We start from the raw sequence: 11,336 nt of genomic DNA on the forward strand, positions 1-11,336 counted from the left end.
TTTTTTTTGTGAGAAAATCTGACTGGTCTTCTGGAACCGAAGAAAATTTTGTATCCAATGTTGCAAATCAAGTGGTGGATTTTAAGTTACTGAGACGAAGGCGGTTCCTATAAACAAACACACCAAGAAGTACTGTACTGTAGCAATAGTGTAGCAATCTGACTGTAAGGCATAACTGTGAGAAAATKCTCTGTTCAGGTCCAGTTTTATCAGTTCAAGCCTTATTGCATCATTTCAAGTTTATTGAAACTTTGTTGCAAATTGAGTATTACCATAAAACGTGGAATAAACGGCCTAATAGCTACATTCATTTAGCAAATGTTGCAGGTGAGCCTCAGGACTTAAGTCACTTGACTAGGTAACACTCACATTGATTGAMAAGTTTAAACACAACTTAATGATGGCATTGCACTTTTTGAGACTTCTCTAAGACAGTTAAAGTTTTCCTCTCAAAGAATTTGCTGTGGTTTTGCCATGGATAAAAATATTCCTTACTGCAAGTTCACTGATTTCAATGTAAAAAGAAGCACTGACTAGGAAAAATTACTTTAATTTCAAATATCTGCCTAAGCCATTTTGTACCGTATAAGTTTGCAAATCCAGCTTCCAGTACAGGATAACTAATGTATTATTCTTCCTACAGAAAAGAACTTCTGTGTACTTTAACACAGGCTTTCCTGCCACATCCCAAGTGGAGTTCTTGTAAGCAGAATTGTGTCATTGAAAGAATTCTGCATGTAGTGAATCAAGCAGAAATAAACAAAGATCATAAATCCAAACCACCAATGCCTTTGAAAGAACTTAATAAAGTGTAACTTTGGCAAYGTAAAAGAAAAAAGTAAAGTCTCCAATAAAAATTATTTGGAACATGCAAAATTCTTGTTTTGCAAGGGAGCTACATATAAATTGGCATATAAATCATTGCATTATACATAGTATCATAAATTCTCTTAATGTGCTTACCAGCAACAACATATCCCTGAGGTAACTAATGACTAATTGTAGGTAGGGAGTGTTTTAAAAACTTGCTGAGACAGGGTCACTCCATAGCACTTGTAAAATACGAGACCACAAACTGTGTGTCATGCTGTTGCAGTCTTCTACCAGTAKAATCTGGCTTAATACCACAATTAAAACTTTTAAGGAGAGAGAACTTAGTTTCAATTCAAGTAGCAACCTCACTGAGTTTATCTTTCTGAAAGCTAAAAAGAGTACTTGTTACACAGTGAACTTAAATATGTGTACAGATATAAGATTTACTCTGGGGAATTCTGAACTGATTATCAGTTTAACACTTTATTTCTGTGAGTCTGTGCTTGCATGTGTCTGTGTGTGTGTGTGAGTATACAGCTGACAAAGTATGGTGACCTTGTAACTTGGTCCTAAAATAAACTGTAATAACTTGCAGTGCTAGGCACAACTGTCTTGGTCTTCAGCTCAGTTGTTCCAGACAGGGAATATGTGGGGTTCCATATAAAACAGTCTCAGGATTAGACCCTTTCTTAAAGGTCTTTTAGCACTCGTAAATATCTGTACTAAGGTTATGATGAAGCTGTAAAAAAAAAAAAAAAAAAAAAAAAAAAAAAAAAAAAAAAAAAAAAAAAAAAAAAAAAAAAAAAAATTAGAAAGAATCACAAGAGTCTGAAAGCAGGTTAGAAAATCTTAGGTGGAACAGAGGGTTTTTTTCACTGATCTAGTAAAGTACATGTGTAAGCACACATTGCTTTGTTCACTTCGGACTCTAAATTACAAATGTAAACAAAAGCAGGCTAGTTCTGAACTATTAGGACTGAAATAACCAGCTGCATTTCTTGACAAAAGWATAGATGTGATGCTTTGCAACTACTGAAAGAATAGATGTGATGCTTTGCAACTACTGGCTTCTCTGAGACATTTTATAAGGGTTTTGCTACACCAGTCAAAACTCAGCACACCTACTATGCATAAAAAAAAACTGCCTAAATATTTCTTGCGGTCAATTCACTCATGAGAAATCTTTAGCAATATGTGTAAAACATTTAAAAGCTAGCTTCTCCACCTGCAAATAATAGTACAGGTTATAYAACCTAGTATAAAGGAATTTTCAGAAAGGAAGAAACAAACAAGGAACTTTAAATCCAAAACAGCCCATATTTAAAGATCCATAAAAGCTGTGTCAAAAGATAGGAAAACACAATGAAAATTATATTCTGATCTTAGTTCTTTAAAAGTAGCAAGTTAAAGCACACTTTTTCTTAAACTTCTGTGTTTCATGGATCTTGCCAGAATGCTGCAAAACTGTACAAAAATAGATAGTGATTAGTTTTACAAAGAGTGAAGTAAATGGATACATATGTCTTGATAAAGCTTTGCAAATCAAGTTTTGCCTTACTTTTAGCTGCACAAATTCACTGAAGGCCAATGGGCAAGGAAGAGCAAACAGTGGTGTGAAGTTTTGATGAGCATTGCTGGTAAACTACCCAGCACGAGAAGACCAGGCATTGCTTTGACAAAAAAGTTGTATGCTTCTGCCTTCTGAGGTGTTGAAGACCTCTATCTCTGGAACTCTGTGCCTAATGCAAAACTTATGCAGGGCAACAGGGAACAATGAATCCTGCTGTTATTTTCAGAATTCAGTTTCTTGACAGATACTGTTCATTTTATAAYTACATCCATTTTGTGGATTTGATAGTAATATCCACTGTACACACCCATCAGGTTTCCAGAAATGCTTGTAAATCTGCAGYGAATTGTTCTGCTCTGTTCCTGCACAGCTTTCACATTGTTGGTGACAGCCACTAAATATTTGTAGATTTGGCAGCCATACTTCTAAATATCAAGACTTAGTCCTGGCATATGGTGAATGTCCTCTATTTCAGAGGAGCTAGAAGTGCTCCTCTGTCTAGTGAACGGTGCTCATGATAGATTTTTAAAAAAACCATCTTTTGTGCTGTAAGATTTACACACATGAGAAGCAGTGTTTTCATAATTAGGCAGGTATTTTATAATGAAATTGTTAAACAATATTTAAAGGTCTAAATCCCTTTGGAAATCTGATTATGACCTTGGTAAATATGAAATTTCCCTCGGAAACTAAACATGCAAGTAGGCTGGAGGCTGACTATTGCAATACATCACATGTAGATATATTYGGCATGAAAACTGAAGGTGAGAAGGACGGACATATATTGGCCCATTTTTCACTTGCCATTTTAGGAAAAATCTTTCCTCAAAAGGATTAAGAATCTGTTGTGACAAACTGCTCCAGAAGCCAGTGGTCATAGCACTCACTGTACAGGGAGAGGATTTTGGTTACAAACCCTACAAAAAGGCAGAATTTCCACTGTGTGCCTCTTGCAGCTGAGTCCTAGACAGTGCCAGAAGATGCCATTTCCACCTTCRTCATCGCCTCCACCACAGCTGTTTCACTGGATCAGTACTTGAAGATCACTTAAGCAAGGCAAAACCTCAATGGTAAAACCTGGGTGGCATGTGCAATCAGGGCCTCAAGCTGTTCAGTAGCTGCAGACCTTAGCCAGAGGTCTGTAGGCAGTAGAGAGAATTTACAATCCAACCAGTAAGTATACATAATTTAGCTACCATCGTTAGGGYATTAATTGCTGAGTGCATGTTTTGAGACTATAGATTTGGTATACAGACATCAAAAATGACACGACTAAACCACATTTATTTTGCATGCAGGTTTAAACTGCAGCTCATCAGGAATACAAACTGCTTGAAGGCAAATCTAAGCATGACAGACACAGAGAGGAAAAAAACCCCAATCTATGAGCCTATCCCTCATGTGTGCGTCACTGAGCAGCATTGTCTAGAGCTGGGCTCTGCAGAAAAATTGTGCTGGGGTCTTTTTAGGACACAGCACTACTATGTGCAGGATCAGCTTCGTTTTGGGGGGGGGGGGGGGGGGGGGGGGGGGGGGGTGGGGGGGGGGGGGGGGGGGGGGGGGGCGGGGAGAGGAGGTGTGTGTGTGGAATCAAGTGTTCACGTTCCAGCTCCTCAGTGACAGCCCTGAAGAAAGCATGCGACACTCAGGCCTGGGAAGGCACTTTCTGAAGCCTGCTCCCCAGCCTGCAAAACGCAGCAGCCGCGGCTGCAGCAGCTTTAGTCGCTTGAGAGACGAAGCTCTGGTTCTCATCCTTTCCTCTCCATAGGTCGATTCCAGGTGTGTTTACGTTCCGAAATGTGCCGTACTCAGAGGGCCCAGCCGCCCTGTGAACCCGGGACAAAACGCTCCGTCGAAYACAAACGTGGCTTTACAGTGGAGAATTTAATGAACAAGTCTTGAAGCGTTCCTCTTGCGAGTGGAGAACACCCTGTCCCTGTCCCTGTCACCGCTTCTTCCAGTAAAGGCGGAGCTCCTTGAGTAAAACCGGAGGGGAGGAAAAAAAAAAAACAACAAAAAACMAAAAAAAMCCCAACAAAATAAAACTTAAATCACATCGCATTCAGCGACTGTTGCATGGCACCGCTCCGCCTACCCAGCGGCACCGGGAAGAGCCGTCGGGAGGCCGGGGCTGTCCCGAAGATTCTACCTCGGCGCCTGCCGGGTGCACGGGCACTGGGAAAGGCGCCCAGGCCCAGTCCGGCCCGGCCCGGCACGGTACGGTACGGCATGGCACCGCACGCCCTGCCGAGTCGAGGGCAGGCGAGAGCGGCAATTCCCCCGCTCCTCTCCGCCGCGAACCCCACCATAGGGCCGCRAACCCACAAGGGCAGCCGTGGCTTCGCCGCACCAGCCTTTTTAAGGCAACGCTGCCCCTCATTAGCGCCCGTCCCCGGCGGTGCCCGCGGGCGGGCCGCGAGGCGGAGCGCCCCACCGCCCCGGCTCTCGCCGCGCCACCGCCCCGCGCGGAGGAGGAGAAGGAGGCGGCGGGARCAGCGGCGGCGGCGACAGCCGACACTGGCCCCACGTTACTTTGATTGACGGCTGAACAAATGTTTCCCCTGTTCGAACGCCGGCGCCGCGGAACGCCGGCGATCTGCGGGCCCCGCCTCGGGCGGCGGGCGAGCAGGGGCGGGGAGGCGTCGGAGAGCCGTGTGAATGGCTGCGAGCCCGCGGCGCGTCAGGGCCCCACGTGGGGGCGAGCCCGGGGCCGCCCCTCTGCCCGGGCCCGCGTTCCCATTTGTCAGCGGCGAAGTGATGGGCATTAGCGCCGAGCGGCGATTAATGGCARCTCGCCACCCATTGGTCGCCGCCACCGCCCTTCATGGGCGGGCCGCGGAGGGGACGGCCCACGGCGCCGCCGTGCCTGACGGGAGCGGTAGTGCCTGCCGAGGAGGCATGCGGGCACTTTCGGCATCGGGAGGACTGCGACTCCCAGGGTGCCCCGCGGCGGCGGCTTTCCGGCTGCTGTGAATATGTATCAGAATGTTAATGACGAGCCGCTGCTAAATTTGGTCAAAGGAGTCACCTCGGCAGAGCGTGCTGTGGGAGCGGCGCTGAGCGGCGGCGGGGTTGGACTGGGCTGGACCGGGCTGGGCAGGACACGGCTGGGCTGGGCCGGACCGGACCGCGCCGCGCCGACGAGCCGAGCACGGGGCTCTGCTCCGCGCGTCGCCGCCGCCACCACCGCCACTTCCCGGAGTTTCGAAAGGCGAGGAGGGAAAAAAGAGAGAGAGAAAAAAAAGACATAAATAAAGCTGCCCGGACCGTACCGTATTTTAAATCTTTCTCGCTCTTTTTAAATTAAAAAAAAAAAAAAAAAAAAAAAAAACCACCCGGACACAAACGAATTTTAAAATATTTTCAATCTTTTTAAAAAAAAAAAAAAAAAAAAAAAAAAAAAAAAGCGGTCGAGCAGCGGGGCAGATGCGGTGCGGGCGGTAGCAGCGAGGACCGGACCGCCGCACAAAAGGGCACCGCACGCACTCCCGTCGTGGCGGCGGAGCAGCAGCCCGCCGGCCGCAGCTGTCGTCCCCGCCGGGACTCCGCGCCCCGCYCCGCCCGGCGCCGGGAGAGCCGCCGGCAGCAGCAGTAAAAGTTTTCAGGAGGGGAGGAAAACTGCCGGCGGGGGGGATCTCCGGTGGAGCGCGCGCCGGCGCCGGCGGAGGGGCTTTCCCCGCCCTCCTCCACCTCGCCCTCCGCCGCACGGGGCTCGCAGCCCGCCGGAGCCCGTGGAGCGGCGGCAGCGCTCGGGAGAACCGGCCGGCGTCGCCCGCTGAACGCCCCCGGGGGATGTGGCAGCGGCCCCCGAGCGTCGCGGACGCCGCCGCCGTCGCGCCTCGCTGCTGCCGGCGGTGCCCCGCCAGCCCCGGGGCGACGGGGCCGGGGCGTCCCTGCCCGCCGTCTCCGCCGCCGCGCCTGCAGCTCTGATCCCCGCCGCTCCGGCCGCCAGCGCCCCGCGAAGCGGCGTGGATGATCCGCGACCTGAGCAAGATGTACCCGCAGACCAGGCACCCGGTGAGTGGCGGCGGCGGCCCCGCGGGCAGCGCTCCGGCGCGGGCACCGCGGAGTTGTAGCCATTTTCTTATTGTTGTCCGCCGCGCCGCCGCCGCCGCCGCCTTTCCGGGTCGGGGTTGGCTTGTTCGCATTGCCCTCGCCCGGTGCGCGGAGGTCCCGGCGCCGGCTCTGCGTCCCGCGGCCGCGGCCGGTGCGCAGGGTCCGAGCGGGCGACACCTCCTCCAGCGGCTCTCCCGCACCGCCGGCGGACACGTCGGGGAAGCGTTTTGGGGCGCTTGGGGCACCGCGCCGCCGTCCGCGGACGAACGGGGACCTCGGGGGCTGCGCCTCGGCAGAGCCCGGGTGCGAGGGCCGCGGCGGGGGTCGGCGGCGGGCGGGAGGTGGTGGCCGGGCGAGAGGGGGCGATTAAAAGACCTGCTGTTCCTTGCTTGCAGGCTCCTCACCAGCCAGCTCAGCCCTTTAAATTCACCATTTCAGAGTCCTGCGATCGGATTAAGGAGGAGTTTCAGTTTTTGCAGGCTCAGTACCACAGGTAAACTGCTCCCTTTCCCCGAGCGGTCTCTCCTCTTGCCGCTTTCCGTGCCGCGCCCGGAGCGGCGGCGGGGCGGGGGCGCGGGACCCCCCGGCGGAACCCTCGAGCGGGGCGGACCCGCCCCAGCCAGGAGCTCCTCGCCGGCTCCTTCACATCCCGCTCCGCTCCCGACCCTCGGGGCGAGGGGCGCCCATGGGAGCTGAGCCGAGCGGTGCGAGCGGATTTTCTTGTTTTCCCCGCGTTCTGTTTTGTGGTTGTTCTTTTTTTTAATTTTTTGCCTTTCTTTTCTTTTGTTTCTTTTGGTGTCTTTTTGTTTACTTTTGAGTGCGGAGTGGGGGAGGGTGGGTGTTGATACAAAAATATGTGTTTGGCTGGKCTCGTCCTCTGCTTTTCTTCGAAATGCCGCTCAGGACAGGCATCTTGTCTTGGCTCGGCCCCCTCGCGCCTTTCATTGACATGTCAAGTGCTGATAACCTGGAAGTGAGGCGGCGAGCTATTTCATTATCCTTAGGTGGAACAGCGCTGTGTCCTGAAAGTGACAAGTGACTTCTGGCAGGATTGTTTAGCGGGCTTCTGAACACAAACAAAATAAACGGTGGAGCTGTTAGTATTTACCACGGCATTCATTAAGATATGTGCAGTATTTTACTTGCAGTTCTATTATCAGTAATAGCAAAGAGCAAAAATTTAAATTCACAAATTTTGCTTCYTGTAGTGGTGCTACACATTCGATTCTTCTGTGGGTCGCGTAAAAGAAAGATGTGATTCTAATTAAATAAAAGCTCTGAAAMCCTAATTACATTTTTGTTAGTAGCTTCTCAAGTGTAACTGTTAAAAATATGTACCACTGTGTACTTCTTCTGTGAACCGGTGTTGGTGTTTAGTTTTTTGTCAGAAAAAATAATTTTCTGTGTACACCACATGTATGTATGCAGTTCTTTTAGGAGATGAGGATATTGCACAGTGTCCCTTGAGCATGGAAAAGTGCAAACCCCCATCCTGATCTCCCAAGCAGGAGCTGGAATACACATTTATATTTGTGTGGTGGACAGACGTTTGAAAAGGGGAGCTGCCTGTGCTAAGGACAATGTCATTTAGTGTTATGAAGTATCCATGCTTTTTCCTTTTTATCTCTTGAACAGTTTAAAGCTAGAATGTGAAAAACTGGCCAGTGAGAAGACAGAGATGCARCGACATTATGTCATGGTAAGCAAGCTGCATAACAAATTCAAAATGTCTATTAGCTTGGTATACCGAGACTGACACACATTTGGATTGCTGGAGGCGAACAGGAAGATTGTAGTTGCGCTGCTGTTTTTGAGGTTGCATCAGTGCTTCCATTATAAATCCTTAGTTTCCAGAGTCTTTTAACTTGTTTGCAGCAGTCAGTATCTATATGAAACTCGCTTTTTAACCTTTTAGCAACTGAGGATATTTCTTCCAAATGCTAGCAAATCACTTGTCAGCCTTTTCAAGCTATATGCAACTTCTGTAGTGTACCTGGGGATGATGTTTTCACTTTCGCTGACTTGTCCCAATGGTCGTATTTCTGTAAAATGGTTCAGAATAATATTTTTTTCTGTGATGTGAGTAAGACAAAATTGTGCACAAGTACATGCAAATCCAAAGCCTACTTCCTAGAAGAACTGTTGCACTTACACAGCTGAATCATTATTTCATTTAATTGAGAATGTCAGGGATCTCAGATGTGAAAGGGATTTCCTCGGTTGTTGTGGTCTGCCTGGTAACATAATGTGCATAGGAAGACATCTCTAAATACATAATTGTGTGATGGATCATGATAACTCTAGAGGAGCTCTTGCTATYTCTTCTTTGTACATCTCTGAAGGATTAGCCGTTTTCCATATGTACATGACAAGTAATACTCTTGCATACACAAAAAGAGTAAATAACCTTGAAAAAATCTTAAGCAAGAGCACCAGCAAATGTTAAGGCTCGCAGTTGTCATTTTAATGCCTGATATGCCTAAGTCTTGGAGATTGTTTGGTATTAACATTACACACTGAGCAGAGTTCCCCGCAGTACTGGGGCGCAGCAGGATGTACTTAGATTGGTGTATCTACTCTGGCCCTGAATTTCTGTGCTTTTCCTTTTTTTTYATCCCTGCAATTTAATTGCAGGATTTTTTATTGCGTATGTTCTTTTTTAAATTTAAACTATTGAGCAATCAGTTTGTTAGACATTGCTGATTTATGTGCTTATATGCTTGAAGCACTTTGGGTGTTTTTTTGGCATGTTTTATGTGTGCTAGTGAATAAAATCTTTATTATTTTCTGCTTCTAATTCTCAACTCTGGTTGTGATTACCTTTAATTATTTTTGGGTTTTTTTTTGTATTTTGTATTGTATTTGCCTTGTTTTACAGCTATTCTTTGTACATATGACATGAAACCATGTAGATAAAGCAAAAAAAAAAAAAAAGTTTATTCTGAAATGTGTTCTTTGTACTTCCAGGAACTCTTCAAGCCAAATAAATGTTTTTAGGTCCAAATGACTTTGTACAAATGATGTTTCAGTCAAAATGAATTTCAGAATAGTTTTCACAATTGCAAGGTCTAATAGAGTAATTTTCTTTTTTCTTAGTATTATGAGATGTCCTATGGGCTGAATATAGAGATGCATAAACAGGTAGGTACATAATTTGGTTTGTTCTAAGAAGAATCTGTATAATTTGTCCCATCAATCTTAAAACAGATGTGTATTCTGTGTCACTTGCTTTAATTGCATGCTTGAGTGCATCAGAATTTTTTTCCTTCACCTGGCCTTGAATTTTCCCTCTCATATTTGGTATACAGGCTCGGTTACAGTCTTGACTGCCAGTTGTGCGTTATTTGGTTGACATTCCACGTGCAATTTTGCACATGCAGGCATTCCTGTGTTTCACAGGGAGGGYGTCTGTGAATAGGAATGTGTTTGTGGGTTATATCTTCCTTTCTCTCTGGTCTCAAACTTTCTCAAACCTGAGATGGTTGCTGCATCATGAAGGTGTATTAGGAAAAGGAGTGTRTGTGGAAAAACCTATGTTTTTGGCTAACCTGGGCTAATTTAAGCTGGAGCTACAATTCAGTTGGTGCAAGGCCACGTTGAAGTTTCCCTCAGGCTGCTTACTTGGACTGCTGTCCAGAGCCAGTGTGTTAGAGTCTCAAACACAAAAGAGTAAATGAACTTTCTRCAAGGGTGTAAGCATGGAATTGTAAAATGGTTTTGGGGGTTGGAGGGGACCTTAAATTCCTTGTGGTTCAACCCCACCCTGCCTTGGGGAGGGAGTCCTTCCRCAACATCAGGTCACTCACAGCCCTATCCAGCCTGGCCTTGAACACTTCCAGGATGAGGCATCCTTAATCTCTCTGTTCCAGTGCCTCACCATCTCCCAGTAAAGAGTTTTTCATAATACCTAAACTAAACCTACCATCTTTTCAGTTTATTTTCCTTTGTCCTGTCACTCCATGCTCTTGTTAAAGGCTCTGTACAGGTCTCTTGTAGGCCCCCTCGAGGTACTGGAAGGCTGCTGTTGGTTCTGTACCTTGAACTCTAGCACTTAGGCCAAGATTAGYAAGAGATTAGTCAGCTAGAGCATGGTAGTGTAAATTAGAGTTTCTTATTTGATAATGTGTGTTTTTTAACCTTCTCTAGAGGAGAATGAATTAAACATCTGACCTCTTTTCCAGTGAGGGAACTTTTTATGTAGTGGAGTTTAATACTGACAACTCATTTTAGCAAACGGTTGAGCAATTYGCCAGCGTTGCTGGGGAGTGTAAGCTGCAGAAATAAAGAAGTGATTGGATGGGAGAAGAAAGATCGCCTGAAAATTGGTTTGTACGCATTTCTGTTCAAAGTTAGGGATTTGGAACTTCTCTGGGTTTGGAAATAGGATTTCTTTATCTTGTTGACAGCAGACATAGAAGTCAAAAGTTTCTTCATGTTATTTATTATATTTTGTATTCCATTAGCATCTCAATGCCACAGAACTGATTAGGGCCGTTTTTGTTAGATGGCATACATGCGAAGACTGGGATTTTCTGCTTCAAAACATTTTGCATCCACAGCTCCAAACTTATGTGTGAACCTTGTGCATACAAGTTGTTTTACAGATATATGTAAATCTTTTGAAATCTCCTATGGGTCCTTCTCACAGGTACTGCAGGACCCAACAAATGAATTTAACAAATGTTTGAAAGCAAAAGGCTGTGATTGCTGCAGATGAGATTGTATGCCATGCTGACTCTCTGGACCTGATCCTCATCGTCAGTGCTAGTGGATAGACTGCCACTGACTCTTAAGAGGTGCTGGTTTTGTGCTCAAATGTATATCCAGATTGGGTCTGTTCTCAAATTAATATCCAGATTGTTCTAGGTCCCATTAGAGGAAAAGAAAAAAAAAAAAA

General features: G+C 46.5%; 1 protein-coding gene across 3 annotated transcripts in view; it reads left to right on the forward strand.

Moving 5' to 3' along the window:
- Nucleotides 1-6,179: 6,179 nt before the first annotated feature.
- LOC130573250 (transducin-like enhancer protein 4) overlaps nt 6,180-11,336 on the forward strand; it is a 95,704-nt gene continuing 90,547 nt past the window's right edge. For all 3 annotated transcript variants that reach the window (XM_057365564.1, XM_057365566.1, XM_057365565.1), the window contains exons 1-4: nt 6,180-6,400; nt 6,835-6,932; nt 8,075-8,138; nt 9,536-9,580. In XM_057365564.1, coding sequence (XP_057221547.1) covers nt 6,356-6,400; nt 6,835-6,932; nt 8,075-8,138; nt 9,536-9,580 — 252 coding nt within the window. In that variant the 5' untranslated portion in view covers nt 6,180-6,355. The remainder of the gene's footprint in view (nt 6,401-6,834; nt 6,933-8,074; nt 8,139-9,535; nt 9,581-11,336) is intronic.

This window comes from Malurus melanocephalus, unplaced genomic scaffold (assembly GCF_030028575.1).
Source record: "Malurus melanocephalus ecotype Western Australia unplaced genomic scaffold, MMel_1.1 scaffold_54, whole genome shotgun sequence".
NCBI classification, from domain to species: domain Eukaryota; kingdom Metazoa; phylum Chordata; class Aves; order Passeriformes; family Maluridae; genus Malurus; species Malurus melanocephalus.